Below are 26,843 nucleotides of genomic sequence, written 5' to 3'. Positions count from 1 at the left end.
TGTGATGTATCGAGTTACTCGCAAGCTCGAGTTACTCAAACACCACCTCCATAGGTGGAACAGGGAGGAGGTTGGAGACATCACTAGAAGGTTGGAGGAGACTGAAGGTTCCATCGCCTCTTTCTAAGCTAAGGATGAGAGGGATGGAGGCCTTCTTCCTAGGGACTTAACCAAATTTCGTGTACAGCTGGCCTTGCATCACTCGCTTTTCCACCAATAGAAGACCTTCTGGCAACAGAAGTCCATGGTGTAGTGCATTTTGGAGGATAACTAAAACACCAGGTTTTTCCATCATTCGACTGTTATCAAAAGACAAAGGAACAAGATCCGGAGCATCAAAGATAGTGGTGGCCAGATGACTAAGGATGCGGAGAGCATTTGTCGGGAGTTGGTACATGTTTTTAGATCGAGATGGATGGGACAACATGAGAGTGATAATCCAACATTTGGTCCCTTGCCTGAGAAAAGAGTCTCGGAGGCCAAGAACAATGATCTCATTAGGCCGATCACGACCAAGGATATTCATGAGGATGTCTGGTCTATTGTTGAGGACAAAGCTCCTGGGTCAGATAGTTTTCTTCCCCTATTCTTTAGGAGATACTGGCCCATCGTCCAACGTGAGGTGGTGACTTATATTCAGCAACTCTTTCATACATCTGTGATGCTTCAGAAATGGAAGAGAACTTTTGTCACTCTACTAAGATGTTGGATTCTACTGAGTCGGGTCGTTACATGCCTATTAGTATCTGCTCCATCTTATACAAGATCACTGCGAGGGTCCTGGTAGCCAGATTCAAAGAGATTCTTTTCAGACTTATTAGGCCGGAGTAGGAGCTCTTTGTGGGAGGCAGGAGCATATCTCATGATATTCTGATAGCACAGGAGTTTAGGCATGACCTACATAGAGTACCGAGCTGATGGAGCTTAATGGGGATCAAGCTGGACATGTAGCGCGCCTACGATCGGATGACCTAGAGGTTTTTGTTCTCCTCCTTGGCAAGCTTTGGATTCCATAAGATGTGGATCCAATGGATTATAAACTACATTCAGGATCCGACCTTCGCCATTTTGGTGAACGGCACGCTTACATCATTCTTCCACTCTACTGTCGGCCTTCAGCAAGGTTGCCCTCTGTCCCCTTATCTTTTTATCATTTGTGCTGACTCCCTGTCCAGAGCTCTCCAGGTTGCCATGGCATCGCAGGATCTTGAGGCCTACAGGCCCACACCGCTTGCTTAGCCAATCTCTCATCTTCTCTTCGTGGATGATTGCTTGCTCCTCGTTCGAGCAACAGTATAGAATGCCTGGAGGTTCAAGAGAATTTTGGAGGGCTACTGCTTTGCATCTGGTTAGCGAGTCAACCTATCCAAATCCGCTGTCCTTTTCAGTCCGAAGACCAAGCAGCAACTTGGGATTGGGATTGGGGATATCTTGAGTATGGATAAGCAGGATAGCAACTGGAGATACCTAGGTGTCCCCATTACCGGGAGGAGATTACGAGCAACGGAGTGCAGCAAGATCGAGGAGGGCAGCAAGCAAAGGTTGGAGGGGTGGCAGGCGAGAGCGCTCTCCATAACAAGTAGACTGACTCTAGTCAGATCAATCCTTAGTTTAGTCTTGGTCTATCTGATGACTCATATAACCATACCCAGGGCTCCGCTTGTGAAGGTGGAGTTGTTATTCATGAACTTTATCTAGGGTGCGTGTGATGGCAGGAGAAGACTTCACCTTGTAGCTTGCGAGGTGGTATGTCAGCCCCGAGACTGTGGGGGTCTGAATATCTGCTCTCTACAGTGAGGAGAGAGGTGATGGCAACCAGACATGTGGATCGATTCTTGCTTGAGCCGGATAGCCTATGGAACTCCTTGATGAAGACCAAGTATGGTGACCGGACCTTGGCGACTAACTTCCAGGCTGATCGTCGTAGCTCTTTCATTTAAAGAGAGATGTGCTCTCGTGCCTCGGAGGTGATGGCCCAGATTCGATGGACAGTTGGAGATGGCCAGTCGATTAATATGGTCAATGACTCCTAGGTGTCGGATATCCCTATTCAATTATGGCCCACCATGGTTGATGTGGAGAGCTCGGCCCTCAGAGTGTGTGATCTATTCAGGCTAGGTGAGAGGAGATAGGATGTTGTTCGGGGTCTGGCGTCTGTTTAGGGACGACTTAGCGGAGCGAATCCTAGTTTTTCTGGTTCCTCGAAGGGGAGGACTCTATAGTAGAACCTGGAGTTTGACTTGGAGATCAAATGTGAGAGCTAGTGACCTTGGAGAGCTGTACAGAGCTAAGGCACCTCAGTCGCTAGATAGTGGTTGGTTTTGGACGCTCCATGTTCACCCTTGGATTGCTTTATTCCTCTAGAAGGTAGCGTGGGGATGCCTCCCAACGAAGGGAGTTTTGAGCAGACGGAGTTCGAGTCTCCAGCCCACTTGTGACTAGTGTAGGGAGGAGGAGACCATCGAACACATGTTGTTTAGCTGTCCGAGAGTGGCCCAAGTGTGGCAGTTGGCAACTAGAGGTTCTTACGAACTCTAACTCCGGTGGTATCATTCCTTGATTATCTGAAGGGATCTATCAGCAGACCGATCATGATTTCTAGAGGTGTTATTGCCGCCTATGTTGCATGTCACATATGGCTTGACAGGAGCACCAGAACCCTTGAGGGATAGGGGCAAAGCTTGAGGACCGTGGCAGCTAGGGCAATTATGCTAGCAGAGGAGTTCATTCAGACACGTGCTGTTGGAGGTTCTGAGACAGCTAGGGATATCTTGGGGCCCCACTTAGCTCTTGGAGCGACTCGGCCGATTCTCATCTCTTGAGAGCCCCCATCCTCGAGCTTTCTCAAGGTGTACTTCGACGGAAGTGTGTATGAGGAGGGTTGAAAAGGTGCTAATTTTATAATTAGAGACGCTGACTCCAGACTGATCGCAACTAGGGAGAGCCAATTCTATGGTAGCTCTGTTCTAGGAACTGAGCTTAGAGCTGCTTAGGAAGAAATCACCTATGCGTGGGTTAGGTTTGAGGCCGAGCACATCCATTTGAAAGGTGGTTCAGCTACTGTAATAAGGTCAATTTAGGGCTTCATTAGAGCAGAAGATAAACACCTACTGCTATAGGATATCAAAGATCTCCTGAAAAATTGTGTGGTCTTTCAAATTTCTCATACACAACTGATTGGGTTGCCTGGTTCGTTGCGCAACACTCCAACTGCTAGATTTGTGAGAGATATAAGATTGCTCCACTTTTTCTTAATTTTTTAAATATATTTATGCTAAAGGATAAGATATATCAACTTTCAGAAAAAAAAAAAAAAAAACTCAACAAAGTAAAATAAAATAGGAAGCTTACCGACAAAGGGAGCCATTTTCATATAAAATTTGCGGAAACGGGCAGCCCGGTTACAGAGAAAAAAGCGAAACCAGAATTTGGAATCGAGATTTTCTTTTCTACAAACTTTACTCGCTTTCCGCTATTTTACTCCACACTTCATCCCTCGCTTCTTTTCAAGCTTCTCAACATAATGATACCGGTATTAAAACGTAACGGCTCCGAAACAACACCGAACGGGACACAGAAGCCTTCGAGCTCTCCGCCCGACGCCGACAGCCGCAGCCACCAGAACTAGCACCCGCGAGGCATGAACCCCACCCTGGACTGGGCGCCGTCGAAGACCACCCGGAACCCCTGCTGCTGGATGTTCCCGATGATGGAGACCCCACTGTCGGTCCCGGCGAAGGCAAAGCAGAACGTCCCCTTGGTGTCCACCGGGATCAGGTAGTTCTCCGCCGGCAGCGACACCGCCGCCCCGCCGCCGAGATGCATCACCACCGTCGGCACCTTCACTTGCGTCCTTCCGGCGAGGTTGTAGCACGTGTCGAACAGCGAGAATCCGCCTGGCGCTTCCCTCAGCTCCGCTGCCGCCGCCTTGAAAGCGTCCCGCATCGCCGCGTACGCTTGCCGCGCCAGACGCGTCACCGACGTCCCCGAGTCCACGATCACCCCTCCCTTCCCCGTCGCCGGGTCCAGCCGGAGGACCGCCGCCGAGACGCCGGCCACCCGGGACCCCCCCACGCTGATCCCCATCAGTTCCACGTAGTAGAACGTGTCCATTCTCGGGTTCCGCAGCATCGGCGTGTACGCTACCGCCGCCCCAGGTCGGGGCACCGCCGAGCCGCCGAACACCACCGACGACGACTTCGCGGGCGAGGCGCCGGAGCCGGAGGACGTCCGGTCTACCAGACAGTAGGAGAACCGGCGGCCGAAGCGCCGGCCTGCCTGGGAAGGGAAGGAGAGTCTCCCTCGGCCTAGCCCCAGCAGCCCCGAGGCCGCCACGAACAGCCCCTCGTTGTCGTGGCCGCACCCTAGCGCGATCCGCCCCACCCGGGCGCCGCGGCGGAAGGTGAGGGTCTCCGTCGAGAACTCGCCGGTGGTAATCGACCCGTCGCCGTACGAGACCTGGTAGAGGCACGACCGGCGGCGGGTGTTGCATCCGGCGACGTCGAGCCGGCTGCAGAGCGGCGCGTCGCAGGGGATGGTAGCGTAGGAGCGGGAGCGGCGAGGATCAAAGATGGGGTCTGTCTGGGAGTAGCACCGCCGGCACGGAGCGCACTGGAGCCACACCACGTCGCTGCCGGTATCGAGCACCATGTACGCGTACCTCGCCGGCGTGCCGATTCCGATCCGGGTAAAGTACTCCCCGCTGCCCTGAGCGAGCCCCGACACCACCGAGGAGCTGAACCCCCTCCGCCCAGCCCTGACGGCGTGGGTGGCGTTTCCCTCCGCCCCAAGGATCTCGTGGAGGTGGGACACTCGGGTGGCGTCGCGGCCGAGGCGGAGGCCGAGGAGGTGCTCCGGGGTGGAGTTGGCGGCGAAGAGGGAGTCCCGGTGGGCGATGCGGACGCGGAGAGACGAGGAAGCGGCTGCGGCACCAGCGGAGATGCCCGTCTCGTCGGCGAGGGTTTGGGTGTCAGTGGTCCAGGTGAGGAGGTCGTCGTCGGGGAGGAGAGCTGGGGGACTCCGGAGAGGGGTGACGACTAGGGTTTGGTACTCGATGGGCTTCGCCGCGCCATCGGCGACGAGGAGGAGAAGGAGAAGAGAGAAGAGGACGAGGTGGGGTCTGGTCACCGCCATCGCCATGGGAGAGAAGACCAGAGTAGTACAGGAGAGTAACGAGTGCAGGGGATATTTAGAAGCGAGATGGGATGCAGCTCTGTAATTAATGGGAAGTTGTTGAGGATCTGGCGTTGCGGCAGGGTGGTTCTATATACACCCCCCCTATTGCTCAGGACACCCCCCAAAAATTAAAAAAAAATTAAATACTCTCTACACCCCCCCATTTGCTAAGGACACCCCTAAAAAATTAAAAATTCCTAAATTACCCCCCACCCTCCCCACCCCCTCACCTAAATTGCTCTCTACACCCCCCAAACCCCCCCCCACCCCGCTCTTCCCCTCCAAAACACCTCGCCAACGCCCAAAACCCCCCCGTTCCCCCTTCTCCCTCTCGTCGCCGGCATTCTCCCGATCTCCGACCACCTCGCCGGCTTCTCCCGGAACCACCTTGCCGGCTTCTTCCGAAATTTTTTTTTCACGGTTCGTGCTCCATTCGGCACTGGATCGCCGAACAAAAGGCTTCTGTTCGGCTGAACAGTGCCGGACAGAAGCCTTCTGTTCGGCACTGTGCAGCCGAACAGATCTGTTCGGTTGAGGGTTGTCGAACAAAAGGCTTCTGTTCGGCACTGTTCAGCCGAACAGAAGCCTTTTGTTCGGCGATCCAGTGCCGAACGGAGCACGAACCGTGAAAAAAAAAAAATTCGGGAGAAGCCGGCGAGGTGGTTCCGGGAGAAGCCGGCGAGGTGGTCGGAGATCGGGAGAATGCCGGCGACGAGAGGGAGAAGGGGGAACGGGGGAGGAGGGGTTTAAGGGGGGTTTGAGGGGTGTTTTTTTTTTTTTTTCTTTTCAAAACGAAACGGAGGAGGAGGAAGGGGGTGTATGAGAAAATTTCAAGGGCAATATGGTAATTACACTAAAGGTTAGTTTGGGTATTTTTTTTTTGGTTTTTGGGGGGTGTCCTGAGCAATAGGGGGGGGGTGTATATAGAACTACCCGTTGCGGCAGCCCGCCGAATAAATGTTTTATGACGTAAATACCCTTACCCTTCTCTTTATTTACGCTGAACCCTAACTTTATGGAGGCGGGAGAAGAAAGGGCTGATGGGCTCTGCCTTTGTCGTTCGTCGCGGACTCGTCGACTGTTTAAAGCCTTTGTTGCAGGAAAGGCCTCATGAAAAGATGGTGATTATCCTGAAAAAATAAAAGATGGTCATTAGTTGGTTACTTGGAAGCCCCATCTTCCATGCTTTGTCAAAATTGATTTCCATAATAGTATAACTAGAAGTAGAACCAGAGATGGTTCAGAATATGTTATTAGAAGGTCTGATTCCAGTTTGATTACAGTGCAGTGGGTGATAGACTGATAGTTAGGTTCTTGATATATTTATTTTTGAAGCGGAGTTGAGAGAGGCATGCAAAAGAATCAGATATGCGAGACTCAGCACCGTAAGCCGATCATATATTTTGAAGAGAGACAATCTGATAATGATAGGATGGATTTTTAGATTTTCACAAATTGCTGGGGTACAGTTATTATTGATAGATATATAGAGATTGATGTGGATCTATATTTTATTTAGTATATATACGTTTTAAGAGGTAAATAGAGCTACAAATTGGTTATAGCTATTTAGGTTTATTGCAGTTTCATAATATTTTGTTTTTTAATTTTTTAGAATGTACTCATACTATATTGATGTGGTTAACTTATAAAATAGCTTCTTGATTATTTTAAGTAGGTGATTTTGATGGTTTCTGGATCAAGGTAAAAGCATTAATTCTGGATCCAATGTCTAATCATATTAGTCAGCCATTTAAGATCCGGAAGAGTGGACTTGCTATTGAATTGTAGTTCCATAATGTTTGCTCTGTGCTAGAAGATAGGAAGTATGAAGTATAAAAGCGCTCGCCTTGAGTCTTGGCATTAGGATATACGATGATTATTCTTTTTAATACTGTCGAGACGCCGTAGGATATTTATATCACTGCAGTTGGCTATTTTTTGAAGCATCCATGAGAAGCGGTTCACGGTACGAAGGTCACCGAACTGTTCGGCCTCTGACAACTGCTTAGAGATAATAAACTTTGGCGAAGAGTGACGTGGTGGACAGTTGCATCCAATACATTACTTTTGAAAGCTTATTTTAACAATGCCTACTTTGTGCGAAAGTTGTGCGCCCAATTTTTCAGACTTGGCCATTAGAAGAAGATGTTCCTTAAAAGTCTCCACTCACCCCACAATTTCATGAGTGCCACTCGTTGGGTGACATGACATGCTCTTTGGCTGTCACCATAATAACCATTGCAAGCTGATGGGACGGTCAAAAATAGAATTTTTATAAAAAATTATTTTTTTTAGATAACTACATTTTTGAGGCACGGTAAAACTATTTGATAAATAAATTAAAAAAATATTTTTGCTATAACAAAATAATCATAAAAAATATTACATAGTATTATATAATAAAATATAATACCATATATATTAATACATAAATCTATAATATAGTATAATATTACTATAATATAATATAATATAATTATAATATAATAATATAATATTGTATGCTATAGTATAATAATATAACATAATTTGATATTATATAACATAACATATAAATGTATTATGATATAATGTAATATAATATTATATTTATAGTATAATACAATAATAAAGATATAGAATATTATTATTATTATATATTAATAAAATAAAAAAAATATTTTTTGTAATTATAATATTTTATTATAGATATTTTGGTTAAAAAAATTATAAATCAAAATAACTTTCCAACGAATGCTGAATATACTTTTTCGAAGAAACTTCAATTTGGAGTTTCTTCCAAGAAGTTGTTTTAGCTTTTTTGTAAAATTAAAACAACTTTTCGATTTTTTTACCAAACACTCTTATTCTATTCAAAAGTATTTTTAGAGGATCAAAAATTACTATTTGGCCCATCAAAAATTTTGCGAAATAGGGCCTAAGTCAGTGGGGTAAAGGGAATAGAGCAGATACATTTACTCTCGATAATGGATAGGATTATCCTGGTACGTTCAGTTCTCTCCTCGATCCCTATCTACCTACTATACAACTCCCTCATCCCAGTAGCGATAGTGAGGAATATTGAGCAGATCTTCAAAAACTTTATTTGAAAGAGAAGCGGAGGCAGAGGTGGAATCCATCTGATGGCGTGGGAGGTTGTATGTCAGTCGACCAGGTATGGGGGTTTGGGGGTGCAGTCTTTGGTGGCGAGATGGGAGGTCTTAGCGGCACGGCACACCGCTAGATTCGTGTTGGAGCCAGATGGTATGTGGTCCTTCCTAATGAGGACCAAGTATGGTGCTCTAGTGCCTAGGGTCCGAGCTGGGCGTCGCCATTCACTGGTTTGGAGGGAGATCTGTGCTAGAGCAGTGTTGGTGCTTTCCGCGATCAAATGGCCCAATGGTGATAGTCGATCCATCAATGTGCTAGAGGATTATTGGATGACGAAGCAGCCAATTAGTAGGTTACCGATTATGGTAGATACGTCGAGGTTAGCCGGTCTTAGGGTCAGAGATTTGATGGAGCTCGGGGGGACCACTGGAGGGTGGAATTGATTAGGGAGGCTTTTGGAGAGCAGTTGGCAGAGATGGTCCTGGCCTTACTAATTCTTACCCGGGAGGGGCCAGACAGATTAGTCTGGTGCCGACTGGGCGATCGCAGGTGCAAGCCAGAGATATTCACATATTGTTGAGCCGAGAGCCAGCCCGGCAGATAGAGAAAGGATGGATTTGGAGGATGTGGATTCATTCGCGTGTGGCGTTCTTCATCTGGAAGGTGGCATGGGGTTGCCTACCGACCAGAAGATTGTTAGCACAGCGAGGGGTGAGGACTACTCGGTGTTGTGAGGAGTGCATGGGACCGAGGAGACGATTAATAATGTTCTTTTACAGTGTCCCAGAGTTAGGGGGATTTGGAGCAGATCTCCTTCTCTACTGCCCCACTCAGTCGAGTCGGCACAGGATTTGATTCCTTGGCTGAGAGTCTCCATGCGAAGGCCTAGTACTGTTGAGGCAGGGATCCGATGGGTATATTTGGCTTATTCTATTTGGTTGGACAAAAATGCTGGCCTGTTTAAGGGCAGGCGGTTACCTCCGCAGATGGTGGTGGATAGAGCCATGCTCCATGCGAGGGAGGTCACTACAGCTGCCGCTAGGTTCTCTTCTGAGATGGTCAAGGACACTTAGAATACTCTTTTCGCTATCACAGCGCTCAGGTTTGCTCTTGTTTCTTGGATACCCCCACCTCTTGGTCATCTCAAAGTGAACTTCGATGGTAGTATGTCGGTGGACGGGGTGTCATGAGGAGTCAGCTTTGTCATTGAAGATCATCTAGGTAGGATGATAGCAGCTGGTGGTCGCCGCATGCCTAGACTTACTGCAGTCGGGGCGGAGCTGCGGGCAGTCTGGGAGAGGATATCCTATGCAAGGCGGGTACTTGGTGCTGAGCATATATGCCTTGAGGGGAACTCCTCTGTGGTGATCGATTAGATTCGAAGAGTGGACAAATATGATAATGGTCATCCTCTCATCTGTGATACCCATAGATTGGCTCAAGAGCTGAGCGATTTTCAGGCTTTACATATTTTTCGGAAGGCGAACAGTGCAGCAGACTAGATTGCCTCATTTGTTGCCCGGCACTTCGGAAAAATCACATAGACATCTGTAAGGGATATTCCTCCTACCTTGTACTTTTTACTTTCTTTTGATATGGCTGGATGTACTCAAGTTAAAGCTATATGAAATATCATTTTTACCAAAAAAATAAATAAATAAATAAATAAGAAGAAGAGGAAGGAATAGAAGCCAAAACAGAGAGTGGGATAAACGCAGGCAAGTGGCATGATGTGGCATAGGCTTAGGAGGCAAGATAATGTGCCCTTGTCCATTAACTCATGTCATGCTCCCGCCACCGTCTCTGCACCCGGAAAGCGCAAAAGAAGGATAAGGGTGGGAAGCGACGCTTGGAGCATTCTCGTGATGCAAGCCAACCCCATGCCATTAAAGAAAAGAAGCATGCATGTGGCGTTTGTGTTCCCCTTTTCTTGTGATGCAAGCTAATATATTATAAGACAAGAAGTATGCAGTGATGCATGCAGAGAGGCTAATGTGCCGCTTTTTACATTGGTGCATCTCTCGTGTTTCTTAGTGCTTTCTGATGAGTTCCATTCGGTGTAATTTTGATGGCTTTGGAAGCTAGAGGTGGCAAGGTGGAAACAAAGAGTTGAACAGATGGAACAAAGGAAAGCCACAATAATGGCTCCACATGGACCGACGGGATCAGTGAGAGACTCCACCAAGTAATTCATGGCACGTGGACTACTGTGCTTGCAATTTAGGCACCATGTGAGGGGCACCTTGGTTCGAGAGTCGAGACCAACCAAACTTCGTCATCAACTTGGAATTTTAGATCCGCCCAAGTTCTGTGTTTGTTTTCACCGTTCGGTGGCACGTGGCATGCTGTGAGGGCTGGAGACCAGCTATCTTTGGAGGAAAGAGGATTTATAAATTATCAGGGCTTAGATTAATTAATAGAAGCCCGCCGCAGTGTGGCACCTATGAAGACCATGAGTAATTTGACTTTCTACCTTTGGTTGGTTATACTTTCATTGTATCTCTGCAATAGCTTGGTTGTATTCAGGCTTGTTTGTCGGTATGTCCATTTGGCTCTTCGAGGTGAAATCAACCAACTTTGTTCACTCCTTGGATAAAATAATATGATTTTTCATGCAGGTTGCTTCATTTTATTATTTATCTTCGACATATGGCATGATAATGTGCCATCACTGTGAATAAAACATTGAGCTTCGCATGTAGGGTATGTTTGGCATTGCATCCGGTTTAATAAAAAGAAGGAAAGCCAGAAGTAGTAAATTTAACGTGGTAGCTAATCATGTTGGCAAAATCTCTAGGACCTAGAATTTGTATACCAAAATCTAAATTGGTATTTCATTTGGCAAGATTTAAAAAGACATGAAATATCTGTGGTTCCTTTTCTTCTCCTTTGCTTGAGAGCTTATTAAACAAAGTAGAGAGAGTAAATAATGAGAGACTTATTATTTGCAAATCCCTTCTAATAATAAACCAGCAAATCAATAGATAAATACAATAAAATAAAAATAATTATAGGCTTCCAAGTCATGCACAACCGTTAGATCCTATCCCCAACCAACCGGAAGTGAGATCCCGGCAGTCCAATCCCCTTGTACCGGGAACCGTTTCCCTCCCCTACTTTCACGCCAAAAACGAACTCCCGGTTCATCAGTTGCCGACTCCTCGGTGATCAACAAATCGTCTCCTGCTCCTCTCTCTCTACACCTCCATTTGGGAGTTTTGGGGAGAAAAGAAAAAAAAAGGAATAGAATAGACTTTCCTTTCTTCTTGTTTGGGAGTTTTAAGAGGGAAGAGAAAGTACTTTCCTTCTTCTTGTTTTGAAGTTTCGAAAGAAAAGAAAAAAAAGCATACCTTTTTAACACTTTTACTAAAATACCCTTATTATAAGCTTACCTTTGAAGCTTAACAACCGTTGCTCCTTCAAGAAAGTGCAGCTGTGGAGATGGAGCTCCATATAGAGGTGCAGCAAATGGGTATATGAAGATGGAGATGACATATTAAAAATTAAAACGAAAGATGCTCTAGGATATATTTGTTCTTTTAATTTGGTACTTCTTTAATTTAAGGGTAAAATAGGTATTATAAAAAATTTATTGAGTTCCAATTCCTTTCTCTCTAAATCCTCCCACTTATGGAAGAAAAAAAAAAGGAGAGAATTGGAACCCAAAATTTTTCCTCCTATTTCCTCCTTTTTTTTTTCTTTTTCTTTACTAAAAAACTTCCAAACATCAAAATTTTTAACTTTTCCTTCCATTCCATTCCTTTCTCCTCAATTTCAAGCTTTCAAACGGAGCCTTGTGAAAAACAGGAAGGACATATGAAAAATTAAAACGAAAGATGCTCTAGGATATATTTGTTCTTTTAATTTGGTACTTCTTTAATTTAAGGATGAAATAGGTATTATAAAAAATTTATTGAATTCCAATTCCTTTCTCTCTAAATCCTCCCACTTATAGAAGAAAAAAAAAGAGAGAATTAGAACCCAAAATTTTTCCTCCTATTTTCTCCTCTCTTTTTTTTTTTCTCTCTTTACTAAAAAACTTCCAAACACCAAAATTTTTAACTTTTCCTTCCATTCCATACCTTTCTCCTCAATTTCAAGCTTTCAAACGGAGCCTTGTGAAAAACAGGAAGGCTATGAAGAAGGAGAAGATATGTTGCCATGACGGATGGCAGGAGAAAGAGCCTCTACGAGCTATCCCTCTCCCTTGCCTTCTCCTTGTGGTGTGTGCTTTTTCTCTTCCATCCCCATCTCGGCCACGGCCACGGCCACGGCCATGGCAATGGAGGTTTCCTCCTTCTCGGCCTCCAAATTAACCACAAGGAGAAGTTTGTTGTCATTGAGTTCTCTGAGGAGACCCTGGTTGATGCTATTGAGATTGCAAATTTGGAGCACTATTCTTCTAATTTCAAGGATTTTGACTGAGACGTGGATCCTTCTGGGGACTTTTACTGCGGAGAATGTGAAGCATGCACAAAGATTCATGCCTTCGGAACCCAAATGGACAAGATACATGAGGTTGAATCTGGTCAGCCATTATGGATCAGAGTATTATTGCACATTAACGTATTCATGCTGCTGAGAAGATGCTTAAAGATCTTATTGAAGTGTCTTGTGTGGAAGATGATGTTGTTTCTCTGTGATCAGAGCCAAGTTCAAGTGAGAAAGATGAGGCTGCTAGTTCTGCGGTTGATGTTCCTATCAAAGGTATGGATGGTAATGAGTCGAAGAATGAGGTTCTGAAGGGTAGTCTTCCTCGTCCTTCGAAAGAGGGTAAGCAACAATTAAGTGGAAGAATACCTAGTGATGCGGTTTTAATGATCTTGATGCAGAAAATGAGATCATTGCCTTTCTGTTTTGGAGGAATATGTTAAAGAGCTTAATCGAAGATATGGTGATATTCTCCCAGATCTTCACAAGGAGCTTTTTCAGAATGCTTCTCCTGGAGAAGACAAAAATCCGAAGTCAAGGATCTTAAGGAATGGAAGGCATCTTCATCTGGGGTATGTGAATTGTCATGTCACAAAATCAGATTCTTCATTTCTTAGCCAGGCGTAGATTACATTCTACATTTTGATCTACTTTGGCATATACACAGGACCAAAACCTTTGAGAACAGAAGCACCTTGGATGATTCACTCATGTTGCCTTCTATATCCTTCAGGAGAAGGAAGTTAATGAGCTGAAGTATTGGAAATCCGCCGTCTCAGTTCAGCTAGATGTTTTGGTCAAAGAGAATTCTTTCCTGAGGTCAGAGAGTGGACTCTCTCTGTTAGGGCTTAATATATGTTCTATGTTTTATGTTCCAGTCTTCTTGCCACGTGTCCCGCTCATCTTCAGCTCAGCCCCTATGGATCCATCCATCTCCGCCGTCCATCCGCTGAACCCACCGCTACATCTCTACGGGATGCGGAAAAATCCCACCTAACATTAAGTGTTGATGAGGAGCAGCAAGCTGGAAAAATTTAAAAGAAGCAATGCCAAAGCTATGGCTTATATTGCCATACATGAGGAAAAAGGAATCTGTCTTTTTTATTATTATTATTTTCCTCAAATTTTAATTCAAGTTCAGATTTATAAAAAAGTTTTCAACGTTGAGAAATAATAGTACAATATAAGATCAGTTAAGAACTCTTGTAATGCTTTTATAGTCTTGAGCCTATTCATCTAAACATCTGAATTTTTATATAGGAATGTAACATGGTATCTGCCAATTTTTCTTACCTATCAAAGTGTCTATGGTTCCACTTACTAATTCACATATTGCTCCTTATTCGAAGTTCCATCCTTTGGGCTCTACATCTGAGAGGGAGTGTTGAGAAATAATAGTTCCATATCGAATAGGTTTTGAACTTTTTTTACATGAATCAAATGTTCCAGATCCAATAATCAAGTCACCTACATCAAAACCAAGGTAATGTTATGCTGCTTGATCAGTTCCACTTAGCTTCACCAATCTATGGGAGAATGCATTCTGGTTGCCAATTAGTTTGAAGATCTAGGAAACTCCTCGAAGCATAAGAACTCTCTAAATATTTTCCTTCTTCTTGTCGGTGGTGGTGGTATTATTTTTGGCTCCTATTTGTGCATGTTGACGAGATCAAGCCTTCTCCCACGTTAATGCTGGCTGCTTAGAACCGTATATTCAACAAAGGCTTTCCATAAATTGGCAGTGCAGCCTTTTACAGCTATATTGGGCCAGGCCGGCCTCTCGGGCCGAAAACCCTTGGGGAATCTCCCTTCTGCTCACAGTCCCTCCTACTACAAATACTTGCCTATATCTCTACTACATCTCTACTTCTATAAAGCAAACTCTGGGATTTGAACTCCACCAGAGAGTTGGACATCTCCTATTTTGTTATTTTTCTGTATCAGAGAGCCACTGTTTAGGGAAATTATTAGGTAGACCAAATTCAGCATGGGCTTTACTTGGGGTGAAATAAATCCTTTTTTTCCTCCTCTTTCTTCTTTTTTATGTGTAATAGCAACAAATGCTTGGATGATTGGTAAACATAACTCTTTTTTTCCTCTTTTTTCCTTCTATTTTAATTTCTCCACTGCCCTCTCTCATGTCGAATTCTTTTACAAGAAATTTTCTCTTTTTTGAGAAGGAAAAAACTACTGCTTTATTTGTTTAGGGGCTGTCTGATAACTGCATCCAAGTGTATCTGAATCCCATTGCAGTAAAAATTTGAAGTTCGCTCTCTCTCTCTACTGCTTCCCGTCCCCAGCCATGCTGGCGATCAACAACCCGAAACCCTAGTTCTTGTATAGGGCTAGAACCCTAAACCCAGGCCCCAATCTCTGCCTTTACCTTATCCGTCGCCCATACCCCTCCACCAATGCGTTGATTTGGTGCTCTTCCATGGTTATCAACCCATCCCTTGCTTTATCCACTGGATTCATCTACGAATCTTTTTGACATTCTACCATATAATCCCTTCTTCCCTTTTGAGACTCGAGTTGATCTTGTTTTGACTTAATGCATCTCGTATAATTTCATTATTACTATGGATTGGGAAGAGATTGCTAAATCTTCCCGAGTCATGAAATGCGAGGGAGCAAAGGATGAGGCTCGGGAATGAGTTGCTCTTCATGAACAAAATAATGGAGGATATGTAGAAGGTTTAGAATTAGTTTTTTTTGCCATAAGATGTATTAATTTAGTTTGTTGTGTTAATCATAAATAATAACATATTAACATTTAAAATCACAATAATAGTGTATTCAAATTTGAGAGATATACATGCGAAAGATATATTGAATACTATTCTTCAATCACCTGGCTCCTTATAAAAGATAGCCGTCAATGAAGCAAGCTATGAATCATATGGAGAGAAGAGAGGAACCTAGTCTTTATATAGAAAACATAAGAGAGCCTTCCCATTAAGGGCTCCAAAACCTAATTGAGTTTCTTGACCTATGTATCAAAATTACTCCAACAAATAGGACTCAATCCTGTACATACAAAGTGTACCAAAGCCTATAAAACAAAATGATCACATATCATATTGGACTTAATTATAGTACCATTATGAGCCATACATTTAACCCGTTTTATAAAATAAAATACGCAATCAGTGGAAGTCCATATTTTGAAATTATTTTAACATATCGCACTTCTTTTCCAACTTATTCATGCACTCTTTTTCGGACGGTTTAAATTTCCAATTGTATCCTTCTACTTGGTGCCATTGCCATATGGAATTGGTTCTTCATTTCGTTCATGGTTGAACAAGCCAAGCTAGAGCTGAAGGTTGACAGAGTTTTAAGAACACTGTCATCACTGCAGTTGCGGTGTCCCGGGGTCCCCGGCCCAGCAATAAGCAAGTTGTCGGCTTTCCTATGTGCAGCTTCATGAACTATGCCAATAGTTGAGGAAGGTTGAGAAAGCCTTTGGAGCTTTCAGGCTCCTTGGCCCATAGAAGTCCTTGGGAAGCATGGGGACAAGAAGATGGGTTGATCCTCTAACTGTGGTTCTGACCAATATATGTTTGGCCTCCATATTGGATATATCTTACCGGTTGCCTTATTATTTAAAGAGTAAAATATAAAAATTCTTCTAAAATTAAAAATAAATTATACTTACATCTAATAGCTTGAAAAATCTATGCTTACTCCTTTGAAATTTATTTTAATCAAATATTTTAACCCATAACTCAACAGAACATTAGCCAAACTATTAATCTTAAATGGGACCCAAATGCCATATAAGAAAAAAATTTTAAAAATAGATAAAATAATCTTAAGTGATATAACAACCATCCAAGAGCATAAGAAAATATATGCATCCTTCTCCTCGCTCAAGGATAATTTTAACTTTTCACATGAGTTAAACCGTCTTACTAAGCCCGTTAATTTAACTGGAGTAAGTATAGATTTTACAAACTATTAAATGTAAGAGTAACAAATATAAACCTCGGAGAGGTTTTCGTAATTTACTCTTATTTAAAAATAAACTCTTTATTTCATGATACCATTATCTCTCTTTTAGTTGTTTCTCTGAGATAGATAAATGGAAACTCTAGTGATTAAGCCATTTGTATGGTTGTGCCTCTTGAGCCGGCTGGCTTTTAGATTCATGCCAGATATATTAATTTGGCATTTTTAGCTAGTTACTTATCCTTTATGTATGATTGCACTTGTTGTGTATCCTTAATTTTTCTATCTGCATATTGTTAATTGGCACAATTTGTTATCTTGGATGCTTCTATTACTTGTTCTAATGTATTCGTTTATGTATACTTTTACTATTTTGACACTGCTAGGTTTTGTTTATTATTTGTGCTATTATGACATTTAGCAACCCAAGCATGTCTATTCTGGATCCTAATTACTTAATTTATTTTTTTAACATTTTTTGGTTTTCTTTTCTATAATGATAGTCTAAAAGTGCACCAATCAGACACTTACTTCCGTAAACTCTATTCATCAAACAATTATAGTAGTGCATCTCCATAGGAACGAATAGCTGTGACTAGCATGGAGTGCACCACCATAAGAGCCAATGGTTGTACACCAAAAAAAAAAAAAAGCTAATGGTTGTGATTAGTATGGTGCACCATCATATGATACACGTGGTATGAGATATAATTTCTCTACCATGACCGCTATATCCTGTTTGGGTTTCTCATTTTCCCTTTCCTTTCTAAAATTGTGTCTTGGATTTTTCCAGCAGCAGTGATTTGCTTTTCATCTATCTAAGTTAACTTGTTTTCCAGCTGCCTCATCTAGTTACAAATAATTAGCTTTATACATATAAATATAGCTTCCATACTATATATATATATATATATATATATATATATATATATATATATATATATATATTCCATATGTCTCCTTAATGAGCTCCAAAACATACCGAATATTAGGATTATCATACCATCCATTATCTTTTTCCATCAGTTGATCCATATCCCAATCTCCATCGCTGCGGAAATATATATTTATTTGTCTAACTAAAATTTAAATTAATAGAATAATAAAGACTATTCATTATATGTTATAAAAATCAGATCCACTCATTTCAGCCCATGGAGCATCGCACAGGCCGCGGGTCGTCCCACCCGCCCGAGCTCCAACATCATGAAGTGCGTCGCACGTGCCTCCGAATAGATCGATGCGGCGCCTCCCGTAAGTATAAGAGCACGATCCTTCGACGCGAAGGAAAAAGAGAAATGAAAAGACGTTCTTGAACAAGATTCCATCAAAAACAAAACAGCTTTCTTGAAGAAGACGATAGACCGGGGAAATAAAGGGGAAGAACTCGTCGCTCCGGCGACTAAAATCTCCGGTCGTCCGCCGCCCTCGTCCATATGGCCCCTCCGCCGCCGCCGGTCCCGGCCGCGCCGGGCGCCCAGTACGCCCAGCAGTTCCTCAGCACCGCCCTCTCCCAGCGCGGCCCAGCGGCGCTGCCGTACGCGGAGGACGTGAAGTGGCTGATCAGGCAGCACCTGGTGGCGCTGGCCGAGTCGTTCCCCTCCGTCCACCCCAAGGCCTCCGCCTTCACCCACAACGACGGCCGCACCGTGAACCTCCTCCAGGCCGACGGCACCATCCCCATCGTTTACCAGGGCGCCGTCTACAACATCCCCGCCGTGATCTGGCTCCTCGAGTCCTACCCTCGCTCCCCTCCCGCCGTCTTCCTCTCCCCCACCCGGGACATGGTCGTCAAGCCCGGCCACCCCCACGTCGACCGCTCCGGCTCCGTCCTTGTCCCCTACCTCCGCTCCTGGGTCTTCCCCTCCTCCAACCTCGTCGACCTCGTTCGTTCCCTCGCCCACATCTTCGGCCTCGATCCCCCCCTCTACACCCGCCAGAACCCCAATAACAATCCCACCAACCCTAACCCCAATCCCGCCCCTTCCCCATCCCCGTCCCCCGCTCCGTCCCCGTCGTCTTCATCCTTGTCGTCTCGGATCTACTCTTCTTTGTCGCCCTACGGTGGGCGATTCCCGCCCTCGCCGCAGGCGGCGGCCTCAAGGCCGACCGAGGACGCGGCCGAGGTCTACCGCCGCAATGCAACCAGCAAGATCATCGATGTGGTGCACGGCGATATGGCAGGTCTACGGAGATCGCGGGAGGCTGAGATAGAGGGGCTGTTCAGCACCCAGGCGGAGTTGAGGCGGAGGGAGGAGGAGCTTTCGAAGGGTCTGAAGGAGATGTTGGAGGAGAAGGAGGGATTGGAGCAGCAGTTGCAGTTGATTTTGATGAATACGGATGTGCTGGAGGGGTGGCTGAGGGAGAATGAGGGGAGGAGGAGGAAGGCTGGGGATGTGGATGTGGATGATGCTTTTGAGCCAGCGGATGTGCTGTCGCGGCAGATGCTGGAGTGCACGGCGGCGGACTTAGCGGTGGAGGATATAATTTACTCGCTGGACAAGGCGGTGCAGGAGGGGTCCATCCCGTTCGATATGTATCTGAAGAGCGTGAGGGCATTGTCGAGGGACCAGTACTTCCATCGGGCGATGTCAACCAAGGTGCGGGCAGCTCAGGTGCAGGCACAGGTATCAAGCATGGCGGCAAGGGTGCCTCACCATGCTTCATAGGGGAGAGATTGAACCATCAGCCTTTGTCATTGAGGAGGTAGGCTGGTTTATCTTGTATACATGGTTTTAAGCTTTCTCCTATGTGTTATCATCCTGGGTTGGAGTCCCTAGCATTGCCGGCAAATTAGGTCTTCAAGTAACCCATATTCACAATTGGCGCTTTATCCCTGGTGTTGCTCTAACCATGTTATGAGGCATCAAAAATTGAGCATCAAATCTTTGATAGTGTGTATTTGGTTAGTCAATAAAATGTTTACCATTTCTTTTCTTGTTCAGTTGTGATTATTTCCATAAGATTGAGTATGAGACTCATCGATGGCCAAGAACCGATTATTATTTTTTTCTTCTTCTGTCAGCATTGCATTTTTTGGGGAAAATATTAATTAGTCATATCTCTGCAAATTAGGTCTTCAAGTAACCCATATTCACAATTGGCGCTTTATCCCTGGTGTTGCTCTAACCATGTTATGAGGCATCAAAAATTGAGCATCAAATCTTTGATAGTGTGTATTTGGTTAGTCAATAAAATGTTTACCATTTCTTTTCTTGTTCAGTTGTGATTATTTCCATAAGATTGAGTATGAGACTCATCGATGGCCAAGAACTGATTACTATTTTTTTCTTCTTCTGTCAGCATTGCATTTTTTGGGGAAAATATTAATTAGTCATATCTCTGCAAATTAGGTCTTCAAGTAACCCATATTCACAATTGGCGCTTTATCCCTGGTGTTGCTCTAACCATGTTATGAGGCATCAAAAATTGAGCATCAAATCTTTGATAGTGTGTATTTGGTTAGTCAATAAAATGTTTACCATTTCTTTTCTTGTTCAGTTGTGATTATTTCCATAAGATTGAGTATGAGACTCATCGATGGCCAAGAACCGATTATTATTTTTTTCTTCTTCTGTCGGCATTGCATTTTTTGGGGAAAATATTAATTAGTCATATCTCTGCAAATTAGGTCTTCAAGTAACCCATATTCACAATTGGCGCTTTATCCCTGGTGTTGCTCTAACCATGTTATGAGGCATCAAAAATTGACCATCAAATCTTTGATAGTGTGTATTTGGTTAGTCAATAAAATGTTTACCATTTCTTTTCTTGTTCAGTTGTGATTATTTCCATAAGATTGAGTATGAGACTCATCGATGGCCAAGAACTGATTATTATTTTTTTCTTCTTCTGTCAGCATTGCATTTTTTGGGGAAAATATTAATTAGTCATATCTCTGCAATGGTTGTTGTGTTTAGAGAATAATGATTGTGGAACATATGATCATATTTAGTGGTGTTGTTTGCCTGTTGTTTTAGTAATGTTACATGCATCAAATGTTCGTATGGTCATGGCAGCATTCGTATTCTTTTAAGTCTTTAGCATTCATTAATAAAATGTATGGCTATGAAAACCTTAAATTAGTAAAACAATATCGAATGAATCAATGACACTTCATGGTTTAATATTACTCCCCTTCAGGCCTTCTTATTTGGTTGATCAACCATTATGGGTCCAAGGTTTCATGAGATCATCATATTAGATGAAACCATTTCTATGCTTGAGGAAATTGCTCCAACTCAAGATTCTGGATCTCTCTCATCCAAAACCATGCATGACACTTGCATCCTAGATGACTGCTATAGGATGAAAGAAAGAATAATTTTATATTCTTTTGTTTTCTATGACCTTGCATGTTTATTAGACCAAAAACATTTGATTCGTATAGGCTTTGATAATTTTTAATTTTCCATAGAAATCAGTGTAATTGTTTGTGATTGACTTTTCCAGTTAATTCAATCATATTTGGGTGATCCATTTGTCAACAAATGCTTCAGCAGCCCTGTTACACTCGTAGCATCTTGAGATGTGCTGAATATCAATGGTGACCTGTGTATATCATCCATAGTTTGTAAGAGAGTGCTTGGGATTTTGCTTTTAGAAGTTGCTATAAGGGTTATTGGTGACCTTAACTAACTATATTGTACATGTACAGATACATGTATGTTTTGATAAAGATGATAGAGGTGTACTATGATTACGTTCTCTTATTCCTTAGGTTTAGATTTTGATACAAGATATATTCCATCAATATAAAGTTGTTGAGTGGAGTGGTTTAATGGAGAAAATGGAGTTGAATTTTGTATTTCCAGTTGCCAAGAGGCAAAGTGCTTCTTATAACATGATCCATTAGAGCTGTTTTTCTTGTGTTTATTGATGAATTGATCTACTTGTCATAATTGTAATCTATCAAATGAGGAAGACTTGAGAAAAGCTTTGGACACGATTAAACTACTAAAGAGCAGTGTTTGAGAAAAATTAGAATGGAAATTTGGGACCAATGCTTGATTAAATGCTAAAAAGCACATCATGATTCTTAGATCATCAATGACTATTAGTGCTTCATCAAATTATTCTTGGTAGTCACAAGTGATTGAGGCCACAAGACCTTATAGTTGTTGCATTTGTTATAGAGCCGTCCAATAAGATGTGTTCAAGAGGGGTTCATAGGCAATTCAAAATGTGTTGTTATTTGACTTCCATTAGTCATACGTGGTATGCTTATGATACTTTCATGTTGCTTGAGTGATTCTGAGAGTTTCTATGGCATCAAATTCTTTGGTAGGTTTTTTTGTGGTGCATCTTTATTGCATGTTTTGAGGTAAATAAGAGAACTTTTTAATTCTTTGAGTTGTATCCATGTTGAAGATGGCTGCTGTTGGTTGTAAATTCAACATTTTCTTTTAGGTTTACAATAGGTATTTGTAGTCCCAAGAATGTAAATTTCTCTTTCTTGGAGGAGATAGTTTTGAGTTCTCCAATCTTTTATTGTACTTTAATCTTGCCTTTTTTGTTGGAGAGTTAGTGTGGAGGCGCCTAATAGTGCAAGATGCAAGATCTCATGAATCTGGAGACCTAGTGATCAATTGAAGCTTAAGCATATCCTTAGGCAGAAATTTTGAGGAAGCATGTATGGTTAAGAGGTCCTAGACTGATGCTTTGTGCTGGACCTCAAGTTGCATCAAACACTGATACATGTCTGATGGCCAAGTAATAGATTTTGCTCCACCAAAATTGCTTTGATTTACTCATTGTCTTGTTTTGTAGTTAAAAAATATCTCTTGAAGTGTATGGAGTTTTTACTATTTGAAGAATCTGTCGTGATTGTTTTGATTTAGAATCAGTGTGAAATATTAATGTGTCTTGGATGATCGCAAATTATAAGTTTGTTTTAATTTAGGGTTAGCACTGATGCTTAGTTAGAGGGTTTGGGGATTTTATTTTCATAAGTTCTTCATATAAATGTAGGGGTTATCACTTGGAGCGACTATAAATGCTTGGGCTAACAAGTGCAATAGCACAAGTTCAAGTCTTGTGGTAGCCACTTTATGCAATAAATAAATAAATAAATAAAGATTAGGTTTGTCCCAATTTGCCCCTCCTAGGACCCTGGATTGCTAGGACTATAACTGGGTAATGACCTTTTGACCTTTTTTAAGCTCTTTGTATCGATGTATGAATTTAAGATATAGGTTATTTAGATTGGAAGACAATTTTTTTGGTGGATTCCACATGGTCTTCATCTGGCTCTAGTCCATTTCGAATAACGAAATTTGTTTTATTATTTTTCTTTTTTCTTTACCGGGATTAGTTTGTTTCTCCTTATACATATACCTTTATAGGACTTGCTAGTTGGTAAATTAAAAGTTCCTGCTAATCATATAGAGTCCTTTTCGAATAATGAAATTTGTTTTATTAATTTTCTTTTTTCCTTACCAGGATTAGTCTGTTTCTCCTTAAACACATACCTTCATAGTGGACCATTGCTAGTTGGTAAATTAAAAGTTCTCCTTAAACAGTCTTATAGTAGTTATGAAAACAAGGGTTCCAAAATGTAATATTAGTTCTCGATGACTACATTGAATACCTGTTATGCAAGAGAAAAGAGTATATAATGAGAATTGAAATAGTCGTTGACAAAGTTATATTCTTCTTGACCAATTGGTTGCCATAGCATAGTAGTAGCACCTTTTTTTGGAAAACATAGTGGAGATACCACCACCAGGGTTCAAACCCTGCACCTCTTCCAACTGGAAGAGGGTGCCAACTAGCTGAGCAAAGCCTGGTTGGCAAGGGATATTTAAAATGAATATGATATTGCAATTTTGGGTTACATGTCGCAATCAGAGTTGATGAATTTGAAAGGAATGTTGATGCACCAATAGAGGACTAACTGATGGAGACCTATTTGAGAATCATAGTTTGTGTAAAAAAGGTCGACAGATGCCTTGATATAGAAGGGCCTTATGCATATATGGACAGTTGACAATGAGAGGCCTAGCTGAACTGAATCTAGATGGAATTATTAAGGAAGAGACGTCCTTCCTTGATAAAGGACCAAGACCTTGATAGGAAAAGTTATAAAATTCCAAATGTGCAAAACCATACTTGAATGATTGGTCAAGACATTCTGATTGTTGTAATGATTACATCTAGCACTTTTGAGTTGCTTAATAATACTATTAAGCTTTAAATAAATTGGGTCATAGTCCTCAGAAGATTGGCCATGAATCATTTAAAATCTTTTTCTATGCTATCCAAAGCTTTTTTTTTACTAAATAAACATTTTTCTTTAAGAAATATAATATCAGATGCCTGACTAAGTCAATATCAGATCAAGGGAGAGGTGTCCCACCATCATGCTTGAGGAACAGTACATAGGCTACTTGCCTGACAGCTGTTTTTCATGTTGTATTAAGGGGTATAATTGGATGTTATTTCTTCATATTTTCCTCATTCTTCTTCAATAATCTCTTTTTAATTTATACAGCTTTGACCATCTCTTCTTGTTTCTCTCCCCTGACTTTGATCCCTTGCCAATGCTGCCCAACCCAGGAACTTGTATTATTAGTAGGAAGAAATCAATAATAATGAAAATAAAGAAGTGAATGTTTCAATCATTGTTAAGAGGTGGGATATCTGCAATCTGCCACCGAACTACTGATAGATAGTTTGGATGTAACTCTGACCCTTACATGGATATTAAACAAATCCTAATCAGATTACAATAGTTAGATATTCTGTGATGACATTAAATGCAAGGAATGCTCCCAGCTGCATCAAATATGAGACCCCTTTTTTTTTTTTGACACAACTGGTAGGCATCATCCCGGCGCATACTAAAATATGAATCTGTCAATCCATATTAATGTGGTTTTTTCTTTTTTTGTACTTATCCCCTTCACACCCACACCTTTTCAGAAGTTCACGGTAGCCACCTCTGGTTGAGACTATCATTCACAGATTTGGTCCTTAAGACAACTGTAGGCCTTGAATGCCAATTTTCCTCACTAATCATAATTTAACGTTTTAGCAAGAAGAGAGAGGGGATTTGATTTGGCTGCATGTGTGGATACACTGGCACCCACATTAATGAAATACCAGGTTCTTTATTTATTTGTTTTTAATATGAGGAATATGGGATCCTGAATATGTCAACCATTTGGTGTTTTAAAATAGTTTTGGAGATCTGCTACAACTTCTTCTTCTTCATCATCTTTTTTTTTAATGTCTAAAATTTAACAATCTTAAGAAAAGAAATTTGAAATGTAAGTGTTAGCCACCTTAAGCACTTTTTGGCCAACAGCTGATTATGTATGCTCTCATAATGTTATTTACTGATTAATCAGTGACTAAAACATGGACTAATTATTTGAAAATTATTGATCAATGAGTTTGATGGAAGTACAAGCTTCTGTGGAGAAAACAATTGCAAATTATGCCCTGCTTTATTGGCAAAATTAGGGGTGTTAAAAATTTGCTCGAATGAATAATCAAATGAATAGCTAATTATTGTAGGCTAGGATCACAAACATACCTAATTGTATCTAGAATTCATAATTGTTATGAAGCCTCTTTTCTTGATCTTTAAGCTCAAATTGATTTTCGATGCTTCGTTATATACTGATTTGCTTAGCTGCAGAATGCATATGTTGTAATGCTTGATGAGATGATTTGTCATGAACATGTCATCAAGATCCTTGCTCTTAAAAGCCTCTTAGGTGAGAAACTTATTGCTGTTTCATGTTTGGATTTCGTTCTATTAATGACTCCCAATGACCAATCTGGCTCTGACCTTGCGAAATTTATCTGGAAAACCAATTTGGTCTGTTTTCCAAGCAGACGGAAAGCATGTGGGAAGGGCTTGTGACTTCAGAAAAATGTTTTTGCTACAGGAGCAGACAGCTGTGTTTCAGACGGCAAATGCCTATGGCATGCCTTTCCATGAGAAACAATTGGATAACACAGTTTCTCGTTTCCTCTTACGAATGCGGAGATTTAATACAAGAATCTCAAGCAAATTTGTTTGTTTCTCATATCAGGGTAGGCCTTTTTCTCATATCATGTTGTTGGATTGACAGCAACAATATTACGAGGTCGCCGTTTTGTGCATGAATAGTTTCCTTTAGCACGTGGCCTGAGTGGATCAGCGCAAATGACGGAAATTGGTGTGATACATGCAGGGTTGGGTGAATACAAATATGACAAGCCAAGTATCAGGTGAAGCTGGAGTGCATCATCCAAGGCATTTTTCTTTGTTACAAAGGCAAGGAACCAACCATTTCAGTATTAGCTACCTCCTTGGACTGCATCAGGGCTCGAAGGATTTATCGTTTCAATCGTGCATCGCTGCAGAACCTGCCGGAGCGCCAGTATGGAGACCTGCTGTCGCACCTGTGCCTGATAATGTTCGTATAAATGTTGTCCTCACGCCCATTACGTTCACTGCGAGTCTGCCGAAAACGAACATTCTGAATTTGGGCTGGCGTTAGGGGATCAATTTGCTTCTATTAGGAGGGAGCATCTTACACCAATCTGACCCTAATACTAACATTTAGAAACTGACTGACTGACTTCGGGAGAAACATCAGTTTGATAGAGCATCAAATTGTCTGTATTAGTAGAGCATTTAACGCGGATCCCACCATAACCCTAGGAATTCTGAACCGAGACTGGTTTTTAGGATAACAGCATCGTTTGGCTCCTGACGGCGTAGAATATGGGGATCGCTATGGTTTTATCGACCTACGCATTAACGTGCACCTGGTGGCCATCTCTAAATCAGACAGCCTCGTGCCGTAACTGAGACACGATTTCAAATTTCCGTATTCTGAGGTCAAGCACGGACTGTTCACGTGCAATTTCGCTTCAGTCCCCACCTCCAGTTAGTTAAGAAAGCATTCTCATCATCTTTTTTTCTGCTTTGAAGTTTGAACCGAAGTTCGATTCATTAAGCAACTAGGAAAACCTGAACGAGCTAACAGTCCTTGGATCAATAGGCGAAAAAATCATTGTTCTTGAGACCCAAGGATACTGATTTCACCAAATTTGTCAAAGGGAAATACCCCAACCTACTTTAAAAAAAGAGGCATTAGTCCCTCAGAAACAATTGTCCGTGCCAGCAAATGCGCAACCTACCTGCAAAGTTTAGATCCTTGTATCCAAGAAAACCACATCATTCTCTGAATATC

At 42.3% G+C, this 26,843-nt stretch overlaps 2 protein-coding genes across 3 annotated transcripts; one reads left to right on the top strand and one right to left on the bottom strand.

Annotated features, from left to right (window-relative positions):
• Positions 1–3,329: 3,329 nt before the first annotated feature.
• Positions 3,330–5,226, bottom strand: LOC103714211 (aspartyl protease family protein 2-like). The gene has a single exon (XM_008801393.4). The coding sequence runs from the start codon at positions 5,137–5,139 to the stop codon at positions 3,625–3,627; it is 1,515 nt and encodes a 504-aa protein (XP_008799615.2). The 5' UTR covers positions 5,140–5,226; the 3' UTR covers positions 3,330–3,624.
• A 12,701-nt stretch (positions 5,227–17,927) lies between these two features.
• On the top strand, positions 17,928–26,356 carry LOC103714213 (protein ELC-like). Of its 2 annotated transcripts, none has more exons than XR_005511423.1 (2): positions 17,928–19,447; positions 19,726–20,150. XR_005511423.1 is itself a non-coding variant. In XM_008801396.4 (2 exons), the coding sequence occupies exon 1, from the start codon at positions 18,087–18,089 to the stop codon at positions 19,317–19,319; it is 1,233 nt and encodes a 410-aa protein (XP_008799618.1). In that variant the 5' UTR covers positions 17,928–18,086; the 3' UTR covers positions 19,320–19,356; positions 25,836–26,356. The 2 variants fall into 2 exon arrangements, 1 of the variants encoding a protein (XP_008799618.1); XM_008801396.4 differs by lacking the exon at positions 19,726–20,150 and adding an exon at positions 25,836–26,356 and having other exon boundaries at positions 17,928–19,356.
• The last annotated feature ends 487 nt before the right edge of the window (positions 26,357–26,843 follow it).

Source organism: Phoenix dactylifera, chromosome 4, assembly GCF_009389715.1.
Source record: "Phoenix dactylifera cultivar Barhee BC4 chromosome 4, palm_55x_up_171113_PBpolish2nd_filt_p, whole genome shotgun sequence".
Classification (NCBI taxonomy): domain Eukaryota; kingdom Viridiplantae; phylum Streptophyta; class Magnoliopsida; order Arecales; family Arecaceae; genus Phoenix; species Phoenix dactylifera.
The sequence above is the reverse complement of the archived record's forward strand: the minus strand, read 5'-3'. Positions and strand labels throughout refer to the sequence as shown.